Source organism: Mobula birostris, chromosome 11 (assembly GCF_030028105.1).
Source record: "Mobula birostris isolate sMobBir1 chromosome 11, sMobBir1.hap1, whole genome shotgun sequence".
In the NCBI taxonomy this organism is placed as follows: domain Eukaryota; kingdom Metazoa; phylum Chordata; class Chondrichthyes; order Myliobatiformes; family Myliobatidae; genus Mobula; species Mobula birostris.
The window spans coordinates 6,298,198-6,323,113 of record NC_092380.1 but is presented as its reverse complement, the minus strand read 5'-3'; the positions used below and the strand labels follow the sequence as shown (position 1 = coordinate 6,323,113).

The window sequence follows — 24,916 nt, the reverse complement described above, 5'->3', positions numbered from 1 at the left end:
TGCTCATCAGGGGATCAGAGGCGGAAAGGGTCAGCAACTGTCAATTGCTCAGTGCTATCATTTCAGAGTATCTGTCCAGTGTTAGGGTGATTGTCTGCAGGAAAACAAATCTCAGGGTTGTAATGGTGACAGAAATGTACTTTGATAGTAAATTTACTTTGAACTTTGAATAACTGCTGGCATTGCTAGTGAAGTTCATATAATGTACACATACAATGGTACGCATCCAGAGTATGCAATGGAATATGTCTGAAGTCATGAAGGCAATTACACTCACTGGTCACTGTATTAGGTCCCTCCTGTATGTAATAAAGTGGCTGCTGAGTGCATGTTCATGTTCTTCTGCTGCAGTAGCCCATCTGCTTCAAAGTTCGACGTGTTGTGCAATTGGAGATGGTCTTCTGCACACCACTGTCGCAACGCATGGTTACTTGAATTACTGTCGCCTTCCTATCATCTTGAACCAGTCTGTCCATTCTCCTCTGATCTCTCTCATTAACAAGGCATTTTCACTCACTGACCTGCTGTTCACTGCATGTTGCTTTTGGTTTTTTTGCACCACTCTGTGAAACTCTAGAGATTATTGTACATGAAAATCCCAGGCGAACAGCAGTTTCTGAGATACTCAAACCACCCAGTCTGGCACCAACAATCATTGCACGATCAAGGTTACTTAGATCACATTTCTTTCCCATTCTGATGTTTGGTCTGAACAACAAGTGAACTTCTTGACCATGTCTGCATGCTCTTATGCATTGAGTTGCTGCCACCTGACTGGCTGATTAGATATTTACATGGACAAGCAGGTGTACAGGTGTACCTAATAATGTTTCAATTCAGTGGGCTCACTGGGACTGAATGCATGTCAATAAGTCCACAGGGCAAAATCAGCCAGTCAACCTGCCCTGTTTTATAAGACCATGAGATATAGGAGCAGAATTAGGCAATTTGTCCCACCAAGTCTGCTCTGCCATTTCATTATGGATGACGCATTTTCCTCTCAGCCCCAATCTCCTGCCTTCTCCTTGTATCCCTTCATGCCCTGATCAATCAAGAATCTATCCACCTCTGTCTTAAATATACATAAAGACTTGGCCTCCGCAGCTGCCTGTGGCAAAGAATTCCACAGATTCACCACCCTCTGGCTAAAGAAATTCCTCCTCATCTCCGTTCTAAAAGGACGCCCCTCTATTCTGAGGCTGTGTCCCCTGGTCTTAGACTCAACCAGCATAGGAAACATCCTCTCCACATCCAAGGCCCTTCACCATTCAATAGGTTTCAATCAAGTCACCCTCAATCTTCTGAATTCTAGTGAATACAGGCCCAGAGCCGTCAACTGCTCTTCACTTGACTGGTCATTTAATCCTGGATGTTTGAGATATGCTGTTTACTTTGTTTTAACGCTTGGATTCTCTATTGCAGGGAATAAATTCAATGAAGATGAGGCACATGGGCTTGCAATTCCTGAAGGTTTTATTAATTCTCGTGTCTCATGTGGTTTGGGCGAAAGGGATCATGAAGAGCAACCCCACCCTGAACATTGCCGTGATCCTCGGAGGCACATCCTGCGAGATGGACATCAAAGACGTTCTGAACAAAGATGACTTCCAACACTTGCCCATCGACCCCAACGTGGTACAGGTCACGGTCAACGAGACCGACCCCAAGAGCATCATCACACGCGTGTGCGACCTCATGTCCGGGATGAAGATGCACGGCGTGGTGTTTGGCGACGACACCGATCACGAGTCCATTGCAGAAATTTTGGATTTTATTTCCGCTCAGACTATGATCCCAATTCTTGGAATACACGGTGGTTCTTCGATGATTATGGCAGACAAGGTAAGAACTGGTTCTTTCCCTGTTTGTGCTATGGTTGGTGGAAAAGCCTGGATACTTTCTGTTGATACCCATCCCAGGATGGGGTGGAATAAGCAGTCCTATAAAACACAATCTACAAGTAACTGTTATGTACATTGACTGTATGAACATACACTGACACCTAATGATGCAGATGTATTGGTGATGGAGTGTGTTAGAGGGTGGAGGTGTTAATCAGCTTGATGACCTGCGGGAAGTTTTGTTGCCCTGGCGTGTATGCTGTGTAGCCTCTTCCTGGATGGGCGTGGGACAAACAGTCCATAAGCAAGGTGGGTTGCCTTCATAATATCGCTGACCCTATTTCCTCTGGCACCTTTCTGCATATATGTGCTCGATCGTGCTTGCAATGTGTTGGGCAGTTTTGCCCACTTGTTGTAGATGCCTTGCTGTCTGCCGCAGTGCAGTATTCGCTCCACGCGGTGACGTGTCATGTTCGGATGCCCTCCACTGCGCGTCTGCAGAAGGTCGTGAGAGTTGATGCGTGGAGCCCAGCTCTCTTCAGCCTCCTCAGGAAGTACAGGGTCGATGAGCTCTCTCGGCTGTGGAGGGCTCGTTCTGGCACTGTGAGACGTCGTACGAGATGGGCACTCCCTGCAGTTTGAAACTTCTTGTAGTTTCCACTGCTGAGCCGCCGATATAAAGGTGGTGTGGGTTTTTCTGAAGGCAATAACCATCTCCTTTGTCTTGTTGGCATTGAGGAAGAGGTTATTTGTTGGCATCAGGACTTGCACCTCCTACCTGTAGGTCGTCTCATTGTTGTTGGTGAAGATTCCCCACCACGATTGTGACATTGGTGAACTTGACAGTGTGATTGCTCGGGTATTTGGCTTGCAGACATGAGAAAGTTTAGAAAATGGCAGTAGCCTTGAGAAGGACAGATGATATATTGTTCTAGAGGATGCAGTAAGTATCATCAGTTCACTGTGTGACCAACAGAATGGGCCTCACTTTGCTCTGTGATTCTAGGACGGCATAAAACTCGAAAGGGTCCAGAGAAAAGTTCAGCGATGTTACTGTAACTGAAAGATTTTAATTCACTGGGGAGGCTGAAGTCCAGAGTCTGCAGGCCTGAGTCCACGTGTGCTGGAGTCTGGGGGCCCGTCCTGGGATTAGGAGATTGTATTTGTTTGGGTAGGGGGCTTGATTTTGCCATTGTTGTCTATTGCTTGTTGTGTTCTGTGTTGTTCTGTGGGCATGCTATGTTGATGCTGGAATGTGCGTGTTGACACTTGTGAGATGCTCCCTGTACGTCCACAGGTGCATAGGCTGTTTACACAAATGACGCATTTTACTAGATAGACTCATGACTAGTAAACTTCAATCTTAAATCTTGATTTATGAGGACAGGCTGAGATTTTTTTTACCCTGAAGCACGTTCTGAAACAACGGTAGCCTAGTTGTTAGCACGCCGCTATTAGAGCTCAGGGTGTTCCAGAGATCAGAGTTCAATTCCAGTGTCCTCTATATCTTCCCCATGGAATGTGTAGATTTCCTCCAGGGTCTCTGGTTTCCTCCCACAGTTCAAAGTCGTACCAGTTAAGGTTAATTGGTCATTGTAAATGGTCCCGTGATTAGTTTAGGGTTAAATAGGAGTCGTTGTGTGTTGCTATGGCAGCACAGCTTGAAGGGCCTACTCAAAGTTCAAAGTTCAAAGCAAATTTTATTATCAAAGTACATATATGTCACCGTATACAACCTTAAGATTCATTTTCCCGCAGGCATACTTGGCAACTCTGTAGAACAGTAACTATAACAGGATCAGTGAAAGATCAACCAGAGTGCAGAAGACAACAAACTGTCAAATGCAAATATAAATAAATAGCAATAAATAACGAGAACATGAGATAATGAGATAAAGAGTCCTTAAAGCGAGATCATTGTTTGTGGGAATGTCTCAATGGATGGGCAAGTGAGTGTAGTTATCCCCTTTTGTTCAAGAGCCTGACAGTTGAGAGGTAGTAACTGTTCTTAAATCTGGTGATGTGAGTCCTGAGGCTCCTGTACCTTCTACCTGATGGCAGCAGTGAGAAGAGAGCATAGCCTGGGTGGTGGGGATCTCTCATGATGAATATGACTCTGCGTATCTCTAAATAAAATAAGACAAAATACATAAAGAGACCTGAGGAGAAGCTTTTTCACTCAGGCAGGGGAGGGGGGAGGGGGTATATGGAACAAGCTGCCAGATAAGGCTAGAGAAAGCTAGATAGCAACATTTTTGAAGGATGTAGGCCAATTGCAGACGAATGGGACTATCCCCAATAGACATCTTCGTGGGCACATTGATAAGTTTTGCTGAATGATCCGAGACACAGACACACAGTTTTTTTTTAAAGCCAGTAGAGAGAGGTACCCTTCCACTGAGCCTTGGGGGCTACATCCATTAAATACTGGCAGAACTCAACAGGTCACGCCACATCTCCGGAGAGGAATAGGCAGTTGACATTTTCTGGCCAGGTCCTTCATCAGAAGGTCTCGGCCCAAAACATCAACTCTTATTCCTCTCCATTGATGCTGCCTGACCTGCTAAGTTCCTCCAGCATTTTAAATTCAAGATTCAAGAGTCAAGATTGCTTAATGTCATTTCCAGTACACAAGTGTAAAGGGGAATGTGTTACCCTGGGTCTGATGCAGCACAAAAAACCCATAATAAGATAAAGAACAGTCAGTCAGTCAGTCAGTGGGTACTGTCCCGAATCCGGGGTTGGCGGCTATGAACCTCCATCTTCTTCGATCTTGCGCTCTTTTTCTGGCCTCGGCGTAACTCAACTCAGTCCATTGCCTCACATTATCATACCGAGTGGTTTGCTGCCTTCCTCTTTCCCTCTTTCCTTCTATCATCCCTTCCAATAACAATTTCTGCAGCCCACCACCTCTTAACAAGTGCCCGGCATATTCCAGCTTCCTTTTCTGCACATTCTTCAGCAACTCCTTTTCTCTCCTCACTCTCTTCAACACTTCCATATTACTGACCTCATCACCCACCTAATTTCCTGCATTCTCCTTAAACACCACATTTCAAATGCCTCCAGTCGTCGTTGCATTTCCTTGCATAAGGTCCACGATTCGACTCCATACAACAGACTGCTCCAGATAAAGAACACAATAATAAAAACACAATAAATATAAATACATAAGATCACTTATGTGCATAAAATTGATTGAATGCACATAGGTAACGTTAGGTACAAGAGTGTTTGTACAAAAGGTAACTGTCAGGAGATGACAAAGTAGTGGTGGTTGGGGGTGTGGAGGGGTGGAGGTGTTGATCAGCTTTTCCGCTTGGGGAAAGGAACCGTTTTTGAGTCTGGTGGTCCTGACGTGGATGCTTTGTAGCCTCCTCCCTGATGAGAGTGTTTCCCGATATCTGCAGAATCTTTTGTGTTATGGATTTCCTCCCAAGGTGATGATGTGCCAACTGATTGGACTGACATAACTACCTAACTGATTGATTATCTGAGGCCGCACAATGGGGTGGATTGAGCTGGGCCAAGCACGGTGCCCAGAGTTGCAGCCTGTGCTCCCTGCCTCTTGATGCTCAGCTGGGCTCTATGTTTAAAGTTTCAAGTTCAAAGTAAATTTAGTATCGAAGTACATTTATGTCACCATATACCACACTGAGAAATATCTGCGTACTCTCCTGCCGAAGGGTTTCGGCCTGAAATGTCAACTGTTTACTCTTTTCCTAGATGCTGCCTGGCCTGCTGAGTTCCTCCAGCATTTTGTGTGTTTTACTATCCTGAGATTCATTTTCTTGCTGGCCTGCTCAATTAATCCAATGGCCACAATAGAATCAATGAAAGAGTGCACCAGCAGGGCTGATTAGAAAATTAGAAATAATAATAATGATATTATATATATTAATATACTGTATGTATTAATATATACACATTAATAGATCTCAACAATTTTCTTAAAAATCCTGAAGACGCACCTGATGTTCTGACAGAAGCTAAACCTTATCTCTTAGCTAAAGGGGAAATCACAAATGACCCATCAAAACATCTTCCTATTACTTGTTTACAAACTATATAGAAAATTGTAGCATCATGCATCTCGCAACTAATTACCACTCACTTCGATAACCACGATATACTCACAGAAGAGCAGAGAGGATGCCTTAAGGGTATGAAAGGATGTAAAGAACATCTGATAATAGATTCTGTAATTCTAAATCAAGCCCGGTGGAAAAGCAGAAATCGTTCATGTTGCTATATTGACTACCAAAAAGCATTTGATTCTGTCTCAGACTGATGGTTAACAGAAGCTCTTAATATATATAATATATACAAACTACACCAAGTACTTGTTAAATTCCTGCAACATCTGATGGAGGATTGGCTACTGTAATCACCCTATCTATTAACAACCAAAAACGAACAACCATGGTTATTAAACTAAACTGAGACATTTTCCAGGGCGACTCTCTAAACCCACTATGGTTTTGTCTAGCTTTAAACCTGCTCTCTAATTTACTGATGAAAATACCCAGTATCAAATCAGAGACAGCCAAACAAATTATACCTTGACACACCTTCTATAGGTGGATGATTTGAAATTATACACTCCTTCATCAGTAAAGTGAAAACAATTAATTCAAATAGTAGGGCTATTTTCCAGAGATATAAACATGAACTTTGGACTAGATAAGTGCAGAATATTAAACATAAAGGAAGGTGCAATAGAGCTAATAGAATATAAAACAGAGCAGCAGGAAACAATACAACCGATGGATGAAATGAAACATACAAGTATCTAGGATACCAATAAGCAAAGAAAATAGATCATAATGCAATAAAAGGAAAACTTTCTACAGAGTTTACTTCAGGGCTTAAGAAAATCTGCCAAATAGAACAAAGGCAATAAACACTTTTGCTCTACCCAGATTAATGTAGTCTTTTGGCACAATATGGTCTGAAAACCAGTCTGGAAAATTTACAAAGAAAAATTAAAACTGAAATGACAGATTTTAGAAAACTCTATGTATACTTGAACACACTTCGATTAACACTACCAAGGACAGAAGGAGAAAGAGGGATAACAAGACATTAAAAATTTACACAATGAACTTCTAAGTATATACCTTCATCAATAAAAACAGAACTCAGCACTCCATGTGAGCATATGTAATTTTGATAAGGAGTCCACACCACTAAACTTAAATGAAAGCACAGCACAGAAAAATGAATAAATTATCACTATAGAGGAAAAAGTGAACCAATGGAAGAGCACGACCCTCCATGGAAGACATCCCCATGATCTGAACAGACTAGATGTTGACAAGGAAGCTTCGAATGACTGGCTCAGAGTTGGAGACCTCTACCCAGAAACAGAAGGGTTTTCTTTTGGCAATATAGAACTAGGTGGCTAACACTAAGAAATGATGAAAAGTACATAGTAAGAGGCCGACAAATTCAAGATGGTAAATGTGGAAAATGCAAAGAGAAACCAGAAACAATCCAACACATTGCAGGATCCTGCAGCAGTTTAACTCAATCTGATTACTTACACAGGCACAGTCAAACATCATTCTCCAAAATCTTGCTTTAAAGTACAAAGTTATAAAATACTCCATACCTTACTATATATACGAGCCTGATCCAGTTTTATAATCGAAGTCCCGCAAATTATATTATGACTGATCCATTATTAGAGATAGGACAATCAATAATAACCATCTGGATATAATATTACAGGATAAACAAGCGAGAACAACTCACTTAATAGATCTAGCCATTCCAAACCCACATAACATACAGAAATCAGTGAAAAATACCAGAAATATGCTGAATCAAAAGAGGAAATTGAAAGACTATGGAACATGAACAGGGTATACATTGTCCCGGTGGTAATATCTACACCTGGTAACATCCCAAAGTCACTACATAATAGCATTAAACCATTAGGTTTACACAGCAATATTTATGTAAATCTTCAGAAAGCCACAATATTAAACACCACTAGAATAGTCTGGAAGTTCCTAGCAATTGAGAGTGAGTGTACTTGGCTATGCCTATACCTCAGGTTTTACTAGCTTGAGCTGAAAAAAAAAACAATAAATATGAAGAACATGAGATGAAGAACCCTTGAAAATGAGTCCATAGAGTGTGAGAAAAGTTCAGTGATGGGGCAAGTGAAGTTGAGTGAAGTTATCTCTCTGGTTCAGAAGCCTGATGGTTGAGGGGTAGTAACTGTTCCTGAACCTGGTGGTGAATCCTGAGCCTCCTGTACCTCCTCCCTGTTTGCAGCAGTGAGAAGAGAGCATGACCTCTTCAAGGTGGGGTTCCTTTATGATGGATGCTCCTTTCCTGTAACAATGCCCCATGTAGACGTCCTCAATGGTGGGGAGGGCTTTACCTATGATGGACTGGGCCATATCCACTACTTTCTATCGGACTTTCTGTTTGAGGGCATTGGTGTTTCCATACCAGGCTGTGATGCAGCCAGTCAATATACTCTCCCCTCCACATCTATGGAAGTCTGTCAAAGTTTTAGACGACGTCCCGAATTTTCGCAAACTCCTGAAGAAGTAGCGTTGCTGCAATGCCTTCTTTGCAGTTGCACTTATGTGCTGGGCCCTAGGCAAGTCCCCTGAAATGATAAATGAGGAACTTAAGGTTGCTGACCCTCTCCACCTCTGATTCCCTGATGAGGTCTGGCACGTAGACCTCAGGTTTTCTCCTCCTCAAGTCAATAATCAGCTCCTTGGTTTTGCTGACACTGAGTAAGAGGTTGTTGTTGTGGCACCACTCAGCCAGATTTTCAATCTCCCTCTTCTATGCTGAATCATCACCGCCTTTGATTCAGCCTGTAACAGTGGTGTCATCAGCCAACGTGAATATGGCATTGGGGCTGCACTTAGCCACACAGTCCATGAAGTGTAAAGCGAGTAGAACAGGGGGCTAAGCACTCAGCCTTGTGGTGCTCTTGTGCTGACGGAGATTGTGGAGGAGATGTCGTCGTCCATCCGAATTGACTGGGGTCTGCGAGTGAGGAAATTGAGGATCCAGTTGCACAAGGAGGTATTGAGGCCGAGGAAGGACAGTCTTTCTGGCTGTCTGCGCCCCAGGGCCAGATGGTGTCGTCTGAACAGCAGTGAGGCCTTGGCTGGTGTTCTGGGCTGAGACAAAAGGTATCGCTGGTGGTGAGTCTCTGCCACCTGTTAAAGCTATCAGCGATCTCTACAGTTTTTAAATGTCTCTGATTATCAGGGCCATCTAAAAACTAGTCAGTTAAAGAAAGTAATTAATATGAATAAATGGAGGCATTGAACACTTAGAAATCATTTGAAATATTAATCAGAATCAGAATGAGTTTTATTATCACTGGCATAAAATGTGTTGCTTTGCTGCCAGCAGTACAGTGCAGGCATAAAACCTTACAATAAGTTACAATAAGAGTATATAAAAAATAAATTAATCTTGCAAATGAGATCAGAATAGTGAGGTAGTGTTCATTGGTTAGTCGTGCGTTGAACAGATAGTGGAGGGAAAGAAGCATTCCTGATGTGTGGGCCTTCAGGCTCCTGACCCACCTCCCTGATTGTAGCAATGAAAAGAGGGCATGTTCTGGGTGATGGAGGCCTTTCCAGTTTAGATTATGAAGACACACAGTCCTATTTGATTGTCATTTAGTAACGCATGCACTAAGAAATGATACAATATTTCCTCCGGTGTGATATCACAAAACACAGGACAGACCAAGACTGAAAAAACTGACAAAACCACATAATTATAACATATAGTTACAACAGTGCAGCAATACCATAACTTGATGAAGAAGTCCGTGAGCACAGCAAAAAGTTCAAAGTCTCTCAAATGTCCCACATCTCACGCAGACGGGAGGAGGAAGAAAAGCTCTCCCTGTCATGCCCGACCACAATCCGACTCTGAGTCATCCGAAAACTTCGAGCCTCCGATCAGCTCTCCGACACCGAGTACTGAGCGCCATCTCCGTCCGAACGATTCGACCTCAATCTCAGTCGCCAACAGCAGGCAAAGCCGGGGATTTTGAGGCCTTCCCTCCGGAAGATTCCCGACCGTGCAGTAACAACAGCAGCGAAGTGGCGTTTCAGAAATTTCTCCAGATATTCCTCTGTGCTTTCACATCCATCTCCATCAAATCAGAATTGTCCACGGCCCCTATTTAATGGATACGTTAATCACTTTTCACCAGAGGGCTGCGCACGCGCGGCGCGCTGATCTCTCTCCTCTCATGACAGATGCCACTTTCTCGAGGCATCACCTTCAGGAAGATGCCCTCGATGGAGGGGAGGCTTTTGCCCATGACGGAGCTGGCTGAGTTTACAACCCTCCGCAGCCTTTTCCGACCCCGTGCACTGGCCCCCTCCGTACCAGACGGTGATGAAACGAGTCAGAATGCTCTCCGCAGTGCATCTGTAGAAATTCGCTAAGAAAGGCAAAATAATTAAAAGTTAACTGACCCTCCAGCTTGCTAACCCATTTCCAAAGCCAGGCCTGACATCTGAAGAGTCACATCTCAAAACATCATCCATCCACTCCCTTCACAGATGCTGCCTGACCCACCAGCACTTCGCGTGTTGCTCTAGATTCCAGCATTTGCAGTTTCTTGTGTCTCCATAAATTCAAAACCGTCCAAGTGGATGTCTTTGTTAAACGCTGGTCTGTTTCAGCAACCACAGGCAGTAATGGTGGAATTCATTTTTAAAGTTTTTTTTACAATGTTTTAGGGGTTTTTTTTAGGTTCATAGGCTTGGATTTGGGGACAGAGAGGGGAATTAGGAGTCAGGGGCAAGGGTGTGGGGGAATTTGAGGACTGGCGGGAGTTGAAGGCAATTTGTAAGGGAGTGGTCAGACGTCGGGCTAGCAGGACGGAGAGAATATTCAGGGTCCTGTAACTGGTGACAACACAGCTTGAGGCCTAATGTCGGGGTCTTGTCATCGGCGAGTCTCCATTTGAGCCCTCAAGGTCAGGTCTTCATTCAGATTCCTTGTTCAAAGTTCAAAGTAAATTTATTATCAAAGTACATATGTGTCAGCATATACAATCCCGAGGTTCATTTTCTTGCAGCCATACTCAATAAATCCTTTTTCAATCTTTTTATTAATTTCATAAAAATAAAGATATCATGTTAATGGTACAAATCCATAATCCACAAATCCATAAGTCCATAATAGAATAATAGCCATAATAGAATCAATGAAAGACTATACCAACTTGCGTGTTCAACGCCATTCATCATCACCTGTGAGTGCTGGGTCAATACTGAAGATCGAAGCCTGAAATATGACTTAAAGTCCGGATCAAAGACCAAAGGTCAATTGGAAATCGAGATCAAAGCCTGAACGTCAATCAGAGATATAGATTGAAGACCAAAAGTCGATTGGAGGTCTGGAACAAAGTATGAGTTCCATTGGAAGTCTGGAGGTCGAGGCCCAACGGCTGGACCCTGGGTCTGCAAATCTCTGCGCGTCCGCTGGGGACCCTGGGTCCCAATGTCTGTGAATCCACAAGTCTGCTGGAGGCTGGAGACTAATGGTGGCCTGTCTTGGGGTTAGAGGACTGTGTATGTGCATTGGTAGGGAGGAAGGGACAAGGTTTGTTTGCCTGTTGTTGCTTTGTTGCTGTTATGTTCTGTCTTTGTTGTGTTATGTGTCATTTTGCTGAGCGCTGTGGGCATGGTGTGTCGGCTCCAGAATAGAAACATAGGTGCAGGAGTAGGCCATTCGGCCCTTTGAGCCTGCACCGCCATTCAGTATGATCATGGCTGATCATCCAATCCAGAACCCTGTACCTGCCTTCTCTCCATACCCCCTGATCCCTTTAGCCACAAGGGCCATATCTAACTTCCTCTTAAATATAGCCAATGAACTGGCCTCAACTGTTTCCTGTGGCAGAGAATTCCACAGATTCACCACTCTCTGTGTGAAGAAGTTTTTCCTCATCTCGGTCCTAAAAGGCTTCCCCTTTATCCTCAAACTGTGACCCCTCGTTCTGGACTTCCCCAACATCGGGAACAATCTTCCTGCATCTAGCCTGTCCAATCCCTTTAGAATTTTATACGTTTCAATAAGATCCCCCCTCAATCTTCTAAATTCCAGCGAGTATAAGCTTAGTCGATCCAGTCTTTCATCATATGAAAGTCCTGCCATCCCAGAATGTGTGGAAACCTTGGGTGTGTTGGTTGTTTACTAGCTTTTCCTTTTCAAATCTCAGGGCGAACTCTATCATATTGTAATCACTGCCTCCTAAGAGTTCCTTTACCTTAATATTAGGGAGCTTAATGTCAAGGAAGCCTTAGGGGGAAGTGATTATAATATGATAGAATTCATCCTGTAATTTGAGAGGAAGAAGCTAAAATCAGATGTATCAATATTACTAAAAGAAACTACAGAGGCATGAGAGAGGAGCTGGCCAAAGTTGATTGGAAGGGGACACTAGTAGAGTTGACAGCAGAATAACAATGGCTGAAGTTTCTGGGAGCAATTGAGAAGGCACTGGACAGATACACCACAAAGAAGAAGTGTTCTAAGGGGAGAATGAGGTAATGGTGGCTGATAAGGGAAGTTAAAGGCAGCATAACTGCAATAGAGATGGCATATAACCTTGCAGTATAGGGAAGCATATGGTCATGCAATTTGATAGAAGGAATAAAGGTGTAGACTATTTTCTAAACAGGGAGCAAATTCAGAAATCAGAGGTGCAAAGGAACTTGGGATTCCTTATGTAGGATTTCCTTAAAGGTTAACTTGCAGCTTGAGTCAGTGATAGGGAAGGCAACTACAATATTTCCATTCATTTTGAGAGGACTAGAATACAAAAGCAGGGATGTAACGCTGAGGCTTTATAAGGCATTGGTCAGACTGCATATGCAGTATTGTGAACAGTTTTGGGCCCCTTATCTAAGAGAAGATGTGCTGGCATTGGAAAGTGTCCAGAAGAGCTTCACAAGAGTGGTCCCAGGAATGAAAGAGTTATTGTATGAGGAGATTTTGATGGCTCTGGGTCTGTACTCACTGGAGTTCAGGAGAATGAGGGGAGATCTCATTGAAACCTATTGAATATTGAAAGGCCTAGATAGAATGGACGTAGGGAGGATGCTTCCTGTCGTGGGGGAGTCTAGGACGAGAGGGCATAGATTCAGAATACAGGATGTTTCTTTAGAACAGAGAGGAGGTGGAATTTCTTCAGGCAGAGGATGGTGAATCTGTGGAATCCATTGCCACAGACGGCTGTGGAGGCCAAGTCGTTGGGCATATTTAAAGCGGAGGTTGATAGGCTCTTGATTAGAAATGGCATCAAAGATTATGTGGAGATGGCAGGAGAATGGAGTTGAGGGGGGATAATAAATCAGCCATGATGGAATAGCAGACTCGATGGGCCGAATGGTCTAATTCTGTTCCCATCTCTTACGGTCTTTTGGACACATTTCACTGTACGTGTGATAAATAAAATATGAATCTGAAATCTATGTGTAGGCCCCAGTATTGATACATCGGAGCAGAGGCGAGGGTTCTGAGAGTGACCCGGCCCGAGAGTGGCGCCGAAGCTCGTATAGCAAGCAAACACCCGTGCATGCACCACGGGAGTCAGGGTCACCTTCATTCTTAGGAACCTTGCCTCAGGATCCCTCTAGGCTGTCTCGGCTGGTTTGCCACACACGTCCAGGACTGTGTGAAACTCTGCGCAGTCTCTGAAAATCACAGCCTCTCCATTCGCTCCGACTCATTCAAGTATTAACCTCAGCTGTATCTCTAAAGCGACCAATGCCGAGGGCAATTAAGATAATATCTGTGCGACCAGAACAGCCAGCAGATAATTGGCCTGGGCTGCAGTGATTGACAGATGTGGCATCAACAGCTCCTTCCAAAGTCCTGACCTCTACTATTACAGACCCCTTGCTTCATGGTATTGGTCCATAGCACATAAAAAAGGTTGGGAACCCCTGATTGAGAAGAACAAAAGCCCAACATATATGTAGAACACCTAGTAATGAAACACTAGTAATCAAAGTTTATACACCTAACCATATACAGCCCTGAGATTCATTTTCTTGCAGGCATTCACAGTAAATACAAGAAACACAATAGAATCAATGAAAGGCCGTATCCAACAAGATGGATAAACAACCAATGCACAAATACAGACAGAAAGAAAAAAGAAATAATAATAATAACACATAACCAATAACTATCAAGAATATGAGATGAAAAATCCTTGAAAGTGAGTCTATAGGTTGTAGGAATAGTTCGGAGATGAGGTGAGTGAAGCTGGGTGAAGTTATCCCCTCTAGTACAAGAGCCTGATGGTTGAGGGGTAATAACCGATGGTGGGGGTTCTAGCGCTCCTGTACCTTCTTCCTGCTGGCAGTGAGAAAAGAGCACGGCCTGGATGGTGTGGGCCCCTGACGCTGGACGCTGCTTTCTAGCGACAGCACTCCATGTAGGTGTGCTCAATGACGAATAAAGGGAAGGCATTTGGTTAAAGAAGGCATTTTATGAGCTTTGAAGATAGATCATGCAACATAGACTATGGAAGTGTACCGCAAAGTACAGGCCCTTCAGGTCATGATGCTGTGCTGAAATTTAACCAACGCCAAGATCAATCTAACCCTTGCTTGTCACCCTCCATTTTTCTATCATCCATGTGCCTATTTAAGAATCTCTTAAATGTTGCTAAATATCTGTGTCTACCACCAACACTGGCAGAATGTGCTTACCACTTTCTGTGGAAAAAATCCTCCCCCTGACAGCCCTCCCCATACTTTTCTCAAATCAGCTTGAAATTATACCCCTTCATATTAGCTATTTTCACCCTGGGGAAAATGTTTGGCTGTCCACTCTATCCATCCTCTCATAATCTTACGCATCTCTATCAAGTCACCTCTTATCCACATTGTCTCCAAAGAGAAAAGCCTGAGCTCACTCAATCTATCCTCATAAAATGTCCTTTCTAATCCAGGCGGCATCCTGGTTAATGTCCTCTGCACCCTCTCAAGTGCTTCCACATCCTTCCTATAATGAGGCAACCAGAACTGGACACAACATTCCAAGTGTGGTCTAAGCAGAGTTTTATAGACCATAAGACACAGGAGCGGAATTATGCCATTTGGCCCATCGAGTTTGCTTCACCATTCAATCATGGCTGATCCTTTTCTCTCGCCTCCTCGAACCCAGTTCACGACCTTCTCCCCATAACCTTTGATGCTATGTCCAATCAAGAACCTATCAATCTCTCAAACACGAGGAATTCTGTAGATGCTGAAATTTCAAGCAACACACATCAAAGTTGCTGGTGAACGCAGCAGGCCAGGCAGCATCTGTAGGAAGAGGTATGCCGATGTTTCAGGCCGAGACCCTTCGTCAGGACTAACTGAAGGAAGAGCTAGTAAGAGATTCTCTTACTCTTACTAAATCTCTTACTAGCTCTTCCTTCAGTTAGTCCTGACGAAGGGTCTCGGCCTGAAACGTCGACTGTACCTCTTCCTAGAGATGCTGCCTGGCCTGCTGCGTTCACCAGCAACTTTGATATGTGTTACCTATCAATCTCTGCCTTAAATACACCCAACAACCTGGCCTCCATAGCTGCCTGTAGCAACAAATTCCACAAATTCGCCAGTCGCTGGTTAAAGAAATTTCTCCGCATCTCTGTTTTGAATGGACACCCCTCTAACTTGAGGCTGTGCCCTCTTGTCCTAGACTCTCACACCATGGGAAACATCATTTCCAGATCTACTCTGTCTAGGCCTTTCAGCATTCTGCAATGTTACCTTGCGGCTCTTGAATTCAATCCCCCAATTAATGAAGGCCAACACGCCATAAACCTTCTGAGCCACCCTGTCGAAGTGCGTGGCAACTTTGAGGAATCTATGGATGTAGACCCCATGCTCTACCTTCAAGTTCGATCTTCCAAAGTGTACGAAGTGTGACGTCAGGAGCTGTGGCATGTAAGAGGGTATGGTGGAGTCCTTTGGGAGAGATGTATCTCCACCCCACCGCTCAACTAACTTGTATAGTACTGTGTAAAAGTCTGAGGCATATCGAGCTAGGGTGCCTAAGACTTTTGCACAATACTGTATGTTGGTTATGTCACGTACCCCGTGACGGGGATAAAGAAACCAGCAGAAATAGAAACCACTTTGGAGTCTCGTTTTGCTATAAACTACTAATATTTATTAGTAACTACGCAATACAGTAATATAAATGTAAATAAATCAAACAGGTTAGCAATGAGTGTATATAAAAGTAAGTGTGGAATATATATGTATGAAAAACCAAGCTTCTTTAAGTCTAGGGGTAAAAAGATACAGTCTTACGATGTTGAGTAAAGTTCAGTTCAGTTCAGCTCGTGGTATTTAGTTGAGTAGTGATGGAGAGAGAGAGAGAGACAGAGAGAGAGAGAGAGAGAGAGAGTTGAGTCTTCAGGTGAGCTGATGCCGCTGATCTTCTCGTCGTCGTCCGAAATTCTTTACAAGTCACCGACTGTGCCTTTAACCAGGGGGACCGGTCTTCTGTGGTGGAGCTATCAGCCCGGCAAGGGTGGACACATAGACAACTCCCCACCAGTCAACCCCTTTTTCACACGGTGGAATAGCAATTTGGATCGATCCGCCTGATCGATCCTCCAAAACCCACTTTCTCTGCGGGCACAACAACGCTCATTCAGTGTCCAGATCATGTGTCTGAGGTCTGTATCATCTGACCTCCCATTTATTTCACCAGGCTGAGCATCACCTGTCATTCAAAGAGTCCCTCCTTCCTTTATCTGTAAAGGAAATGCACAAGCAAGCAACAAGTCCTTGAAGAAATATCAACAACCCGCTGAAAATCATAACATCGAGTGTCCGTTAAATAACACCGCCTTCGGTCACCATAGCAACTTACGAGCTGCTCGGTGCTGTCTCCAACTCCAAACTCAGTAAAAATCCAAAGTTACTTCCAATGCCTTAAAGTGACTGTCCAACCGTTAATCTTCGTCTCTCTCTCTCCTTTCCAAACAAACCATCAATGATGAATGTATCTCTCTGTCTCTCTTCAAACAGTTAATAGGGGCACTCCTGGATCCCCTCACGGTTAAAACAGGAAGATGGTTGGGAAACAGAAATACGAATACTTATTTTTGTATTAGCTCAGTAGTATTGTGTTATTAGATTAGATTTTTAAATTTTTTGTTTAGATTAGATTATGAGGACACAACCTCCTCTTTTATTGTCATTTAGTAATGCATGCATTAAGAAATGATAGAATGTTCCTCCAGAATGATATCACAGAAACATAAGACAAACCAAGACTGAAAAACTGACAAAAACCACATAATTATAACGTATAGTTACAACAGTGCAAAGCAATACTGTAATTTGATAAAGAATAGACCATGGGCACGGTAAAAAAAAGTCTCAAAGTCTCTCGAAAGTCCCATCATCTCACACAGACGGTAGAAGGAAGAAAAACTCTCCCTGCCATGAGCTTCCAGTGCCGCAAACTTGCCGATGCAGCACCCTGGAAGCACCCGACCACAGCTGACTCTCGAGTCCGTCCGAAAACTCCGAGCCTCCGACCAGCCCTCCGACACCGAGCACCGAGCACCATCTCTGCCGAGCGCTTCGACCCCGGTCCCAGCAACAGACAATAGGCAAAGTTGAGGATTTGGGGCCTTCCCCTCCGGAGATTCTGGATCGCACTGTAGCAGCGGCAGCGCAGCGGGCATTTCAGAAGTTTCTCCAGATGTTCCTCTGTGCTTCTCATGTCCGTCTCCATCAAGTCAGGATTGTGCACGGTACCTACTTCACAAATACGATATCATTTCGGAGTGGCCGTGCGTGCTGTGTTGTGCTGCCATCTTTTCCTCCCCTGCTGTACGTGGAAAGACATAACATACAAAGTATTGTGCAGAAGTCTTAGGCGCCCTAGCTATACATACAGTATATGCCTAAGATTTTTGCACAGTATTGTATATTTTTGGAATGTGGGAGGAAGCTGGAACACTTGCTGCAGAATTGAACCCCGGTCACTGACGCTATAATAGTGTCAGACTAACGGCTATACTATTGTACTGGCCGGCTGGTGGCGCAATGGCATCAGTGCCGGACTCCGGAGCGAAGGCTCCCGAGTTCAAATCCAAGTCGGGCCACCCCTCCCCCGGAGCGCGCTTTCCATCCGTGCCGGGTTGAGCGTCAAGCTAGCCACTCAGCCTCGTTAAAAGAAGAGTCGAGTCAGGAACGTTCATATCGTGACCCGGTCAATCCGAAAGGAGACCAATCCTGACGCCACACGCCAGACAAGAATGGCTGATTGTCTGGTGCGACACGCTAAAAAAACAGACAGGTGGATATGGGATGGACTAAGTGAGTGGGCGAAAACCAGGCAAATGAGTTTTATTTGGTGAAGCAGGGGTTCTCAACTTTTTTTAATGCCATGGAGCCTTACCATTAACCAAGGGATCTGTGGACCCCAAGTTGGGAAACCCCCTGGGGAAGTGTGAGGTCATGTATTTTGGTTAGAATAATCAAAAGGTGGATTATTATCTAAATTGCAACTTTGAATGAGTGTAATTCAGAGGGATTGAGGTGTTCTAGTGCATGAATCATAAAAACATAGTCGGCAAGTCTAGAGTAGTTAACAAAGACTCGTACGGCCAGATTAGGAACAGCTTCTTTCCAACTGTGATAAGACTGCTGAACGGATCCGGACCCGGATCTGGGCCGTACCCTCCAAATATCCGGGCCTGCCTCTCGGTTTTTTTTTGCACTACCTTACTTTCCATTTTCTATTTTCTATTTATGATTTATAATTTAAATTTTTAATATTTACTATCAATTTGTACTCCAGGGAGCGGGAAGCGCAGAATCAAATATCGCTGTGATGATTGTACGTTCTAGTATCAATTGTTTGGCGACAATAAAGTATAAAGTATAAATTAGGAATTAAGAGGCATGTGGCATATTTGTTTTTATTGAGAAGGATTTGGAGTTTAAGAATGGGGAGTTCTTGTTACAGTTGTACAGGATATTGTTGAAGTTATACCTGGAATACTGTGCACAGTTTTGGGCACTCTACCTTAAAAAAATGGAGTCAGTCCAGAGGAGATTCACCAGGCTACATCCTGGGTTAAGAGGATTGTCCTATTAAGAGAGGGTGGATAGGTTGGGTCTACATTCTGTGGAGGCTAGAAGAATGGGGGGAGGGAAGTAGTGGGGTAATGACCTTATTCAGACATGTAAGGTGAGTTTAACAGAGTAGATTATGAGATCTTTCCACTTGTGGGAGAATTGTAAGTAAGGGGACATAGTTGCAAAATAGTTAGAACTCAAGTATGTGGTGTTGATGCAAGCATAGACCAGCCATGATTGTATTGAGTGGCAGGGCAGACTTGAGGGGACAATTATAGCTCCTTTTTCCTTCTGTTGTTTTGTAAAAAAGCATTAGAGGACAAAAAAAGTCAGGAATATATTTGATTTAAATCTTTTCACTGCTAATCAGTCTTGATGAAGCACCATGAAGCTCTGCTTTTTACTTCTACATGAAAATACAAGATTTTAACATATTTTATTGAAAAGTGTGATAAATATAAATCACACACAGAGCAGGCTGAAGTCACTTTAATTTGTATCGATGGGAATTGCTACTGCAGATAAAATTCATTCTAAGCACATTAATCATGACTCAAAAATAATATTGGATAAACCAAATCATCATCAGACCACGGACATTTAGATAAATGGTCACTGCTTTTGCTCTGAGTCAGACAAGCCATTGGAGTTGGTTAGTTCACACTGAAACTGAAGCCCTGTATTTGCCTCCCCTTTTCATCCTGTGTCAACTCTGTCTTTTTACTGAGATACAGCGCTCAAAAGACAGGGTGCCGCGAACCGAGGCGAGAGCCGATGTCCCTCGCTCTCCTCCCTCCATGGCTCTGAGGCTATGAAGACTGCCCCGGCTGCTGTGCTCCATGCCCACTAATATGATGAACTGATAATCGAGTCTTTGGGCCTACTCCGGGCTGCTCCAGGGTTCGGATCTAAGGACTCAATTTGGTTCGGAATGCTGTCGTTCGCTTCAATCGTTCGCATGATTTGTGTGTTTTTTTCCCTCTTAACTTGCACATTGTGTATTGGTCTTTTTTTCAAATTGGGTTCTTTTGGGTTTCTTGCTTTGTGGCTGCCTGTAAGCAGACAAATCTCAAGGTTGTATAATTTATACATTCTTTGATAATAAATGTACTTTGAATCTTTGAAATTGGCCCTTCTGACCATTTGAGCCATGCCACCCTGATTTAACACTAGCCTAATCCCAGGGCAGTTTACAGTGACCAATTCACTTGCCAACCACCACTCTGGGCTATCACACAAACCTTAGCTGCTCATTTAGCCCTTCTGAAATCCATGAGGCGAGTGCCCCTCCCCGCACCCCATCCTAACCCAAGTTTATAGGAGCACTGTCGGGAGTGTTCTGACCAGCTGCAGCACTGCCTGGTGCAGGAATTGCGAGGCACCTGACCGCAAATCCATTCAAAGGATTGCGAGGGCTGCTGAGGGGATCGTTGGGGTCTCTCTTCCACCCATCAGAGATAGTTATCAGGAGCACCTCATACACAGGGCAGTGATCCCTCTCATCTGTCCAAGAGTCTCTTTGACTCCCCCCCCCCCCCCCCCCACCATCAGGCAGGAGGTATTGTAGCATCAGGACAAGGGCTCTTAGGATGGGAAACAGCTTCCCTCCCCTGGGGCAGGAGTCTACTGAACTCCCTGCCACTACCCAGGTCTCACCATGCATGAAGTGCCAATAGAGTAATACTGTTTACCTTTGAACTTGTGTAGTATGTGCACATTATTATTTGTTAATTTATGTGCGGTAATATTAGTTCAGTGTTGTGTGTGTGTGTGTGTGTGTGTGTGTGTGTGTGTGTGTGTGTGTGCGTGCGTGCGTGCGTGCGTGCGTGCGTGTGCGCGTGTGTGAGTTATATCTGGTTGGGTTGAGTTGCTCTCCGACTTTGGCAATCCACTTGCAAACGTTTCGTCACCGTGTGAGGAGACATCATCGGTGCACTGTTCACTTGTGGTGTGTCCTCCCAATGCTTGGCCTTTATATACTTAGCAATCAGCTGACTGATTGTCGTTACGGAAACTCAGTAGTGACGTAGGGAGGAAATCTCATGGCTGATTGGCTGTGTGGTGAACGTTGAGCATTGTGGTCTGGAATTGTGCCCTCATTGGCTCATAAATAGGATTGAGGTCTACATGTCCATTTGCAGAAAACCATGCTTCCAGGAATTTTCATGCATGCCGTGTGCTTGCTTATGCCATGACTTCCATTGAATTATGTGTACTGTGTTGTGCGCCTTGGTCTGGGGTGGCATTGTCTCGTTTGGCGGTATACATATGAGTGGTTGAATGTCAATGAACTCAACTTGAACCTGAACTTGATTTTACCCTTTTTCTCCAACCCCCGAATTAGCCATTTCTTCAACCTCCCTCTCTTTGAATTCTCCAGAATTCCTAACAGAATGTATGAGGCAGCTTCATTCGAGATTCAAGTTGACCTACCATGTGCACCTCGAAACATACAGTGAAATGTGTCATTTGCGACAGCAAACAACACGCCTAAGGTTGTGCCTAAGGCAGCCCGCAAGATTCACCACACATTCCTGTGCCAACATAGCATACCCATAATGCTTGGCAGAACAAGGCAGAACACAACAAGCGACCAATAACTAGGTTTAAGGCTCTGGTTTTGAACTCTCCTACGTATAGGAGCATCATTTCACATCTACAACAGTGCACCACGGTGACGTAGCGATTAGCACAATGCCGTTACAGCCCGGGATGTCGGAGTTTGAAGTTCAATTCCAACGTCATCTGTAAGGAGACTGTGCCTCCTCCCTGTGGAATGCGTGGATTTTCTCTGGGTGTTCCAGTTTCCTCTCACTGTCCAAAGGCATAACGGTTGGCAGGTTAAATGGTCATTGTAAGTTGCCTTGTCATTAGGTTAGGGCTAAACGGGAGGTTGCTGGGGTGGCGTGGGCTAAGGGCCAGAAAGGCCTATTCTACACCGTATCTCTAAACAATCAAATAATAGTTATTTCTGTGGGGTCACTACTCCTCAAGATTAAAGAGCCCAAGCCTGTTCAATCAATTCTGACAGTTTTGAGCTCTATTTGTGAAACGTGAAATCTCGGGCGGCATGGTGACATAGTGGCTAGCACAGTGCCAGCAACCCACCACTGCCTGTAAGGAGTATGTACGTTCTCCCTGTGACTGCGTGGGTTTCCTCCGGGTGCTCTGGTTTCCTCCCACAGTCCAAAGTTGTACTGGTTGATTGGTCATTGTAAGATTGTCTTGTGGATAGGCTAGGGTTAAACTGAGGGATTGTGTGGGCACGTGGTCAAGTGGTTAAGGCATTGGACTAGCGACCTGAAGGTCATGAGTTCGAGCCCCAGCCGAGGCAGCGTGTGTTGTGTCCTTGAGCAAGGCGCTTAATCACACATTGCTCTGCGACGACACTGGTGCCAAGCTGTATGGGTCCTAATGCCCTTCCCTTGGACAACATTGGTGTCGTGGAGAGGGGAGACTTGCAGCATGGGCAACTGCTGCTCTTCTATACAATCTTGCCCAGGCCTGCGCCCTGGAGAGTGAAGACTTCCCAGGTGCAGATCCATGGTCTCGCAAGACTAACGGATGCCTTTATATTTACTTAAACTGAGGGATTGCTGGGTGGCACGGCTTGAAGGGCTGAAAGGGCCTATTCTGCACTGTATCTCAATAAATAAATAAATATCTAACTAAAACCTTGTTGCATCGTGCAGTCAGACATGTAGCTGGAAAACAGCCTGCACCAACCCTCAAGCAGCCATTTTGTTCTCCCCGCACTCTAATCAACTCCAGTCAGAGTCTCCCACACACACCTACACACCAGGAGAAAATGTATAGCAGCCAATTAACCTCACGCCTCTGGGATGTGGGAGGAAAGTGAAGCGTGGAGGAACACCACGTGGTCACAGGGAGAACATGCAAACTCCACACAGACAGCACCCGAGGTCGGGATCGAACCCAGGCTGCTGGAGTTGTGAGGCAGCAGTGCGGCTAGCTGCACCACTTTGTAATGTGCATCACGATTTGATTGATTGTACATTTATTGTTTTATTTCATTTAGAAATGCAATGCAGAACACGTCCTTCCAGCCCTCTGAGCCGTGCTGCCCGGCAACCTACGACAAACCCCGACTTAACCCTAACCTAATCACAGGACAAATTACAATGACCAATTCACCTGCTAGCCGGTACGCCTTCAGAATGTGGGAGGAAGCCAGAGCACCCGGAGAAAACCCACACGTTCCATGGGGAGGACGTACAGAGTCCTTACAGATGACATCAGAATTGAACTCTGAACTCTAACAACCCGACCTGTAATAGCGTTGTGCTAACCGCTACGCTGCCGTGGCACCCATGTGTTAGTTTGCATTTTCCGTAGAACTCCACCACTCGTTTTAGATTCTACAAGGTTACCACCACCTAAAGTTAAGAGTAGCTTCATCCTTCGCGTGTATATCGAAACAACAAAACATAAAGCGAAATGTGTCATTTGCATCATCTAGAAGAATGGGGGGAGGGAAATAGTGGGGTAATGACCTTATTCAGACATGTAAAGTGAGTTTAACAGAGTAGATTATGAGATCTTTCCACTTGTGGGAGGATTGTAAGTAAGGGGACATAGTTGCAAAATAGTTAGAACTCAGGTATGTGGTAATTACTTCTCAGACGGTGTGATTCTCTGGAATTCTCTTCCTGAGAAGTTGATGGAAGCCGGATCTTTGGCCATCTTTTAGTTGGAGTTAAATACTTGAAAGATTGAGCAATCGTGGGGTTATGGGGAAGTGTCGCCGTGCTTCCAGAGCCAACATACTGTAGCATGTCCACAGCTTACTAACTCGTACATCTTTGGAACGTGGGAGGAAACCAGAGCACCCAGAGGAAACCCACATGGTCATGGGGAGAGCGTATGAACTCCTGACAGACATCAGCGGGGACTGGACCCCAGCTTCTGGCTCTGTAAAGTTACGCTGCCATGCCACCAGATTTCGTTGGATATTATAGAACAAGACCTTTAGAAGTTAGTCCAGTGTTTTCCCTTCTGCTTACATGAAGCCAATTGCACACAGTTTGCTTATTATCTCACTCTCCCTTCTCTGAAATAACAGACCTATATTTGCATGCTTCCAATCTTTGGGAACCATTCTGGAATCTTTGGAATTTCTGGGAATGATAAACAGTGCATCCTCAATCACCAAAGTCACCTTTTCCAAAGTCCTGGAATGCGGGTTGACTGGCCCTGAGCATCTTCCATATTTCAGTGCCAGAATTTCCCCCTTCCTTCCTCATGACTTATTTCCCTCTTCCCTCTATCCTTTGTGTTCTTCATCTGTTTCCGATGACTTCTTCCTGGAGGCAGACTTAAAATACAATTATGATTTTCTTTAAGTTCTTAAGGTTTATCAATCCAGTGAGGTGGTGGGGTGGGGGCAAGCTCCTGCTACCTATTAAATGCCCCCAATGGTGTGCATCTTAAATACCCTCTGACAACCGAGTCCAGTTCTTAGCCTTCTTGTATGGTTTAGCTACTAAGCCCAGTGGAACCATTGCAGCTGACAGGAGAGGGGCCAAGGGAAGATTGCTGATGCCTTAAAATCAGCGGCTCCAGATGGATGGAGCTCGTCAGCAGTGATTGGCAGCTCACCGAGGAGAAGAAAAACTCGGTTCTCAAACCTCTGCTGCCTTGCGGCTATACCCACTCATGGGGAAGGCTTCAGGAGTAAACCCTGAGGGAAAAATGCAGAGCTGAAGTCCCTACGGCCGTCCTACGTTGAGATCAGCGCTGTCTGATGACTCCCACGACACTGCCGGTGTCAAACTGTATCGGCCTCTGCCGTTCCTTTGGGTTCATCAGCTGCGTGGAGAGGGGGAGTTTGCTCCATGGGGAAGCAGCCTGCTCTCCATATCGTACTGCCCTGGCTTGTGTATCACGTAGACAGCTAGGACACAGTACCCACGCTGACCCTGACCAATG

The 24,916-nt window shown here is 44.6% G+C and overlaps 1 protein-coding gene across 1 annotated transcript in view; it reads left to right on the top strand.

Moving 5' to 3' along the window:
* The first annotated feature begins 1,440 nt into the window (after window positions 1-1,440).
* LOC140205361 (glutamate receptor ionotropic, NMDA 2B-like) overlaps window positions 1,441-24,916 on the top strand; it is a 383,673-nt gene continuing 360,197 nt past the window's right edge. The window contains exon 1 of the mRNA XM_072272956.1: window positions 1,441-1,842. Coding sequence (XP_072129057.1) covers window positions 1,441-1,842 — 402 coding nt within the window. The remainder of the gene's footprint in view (window positions 1,843-24,916) is intronic.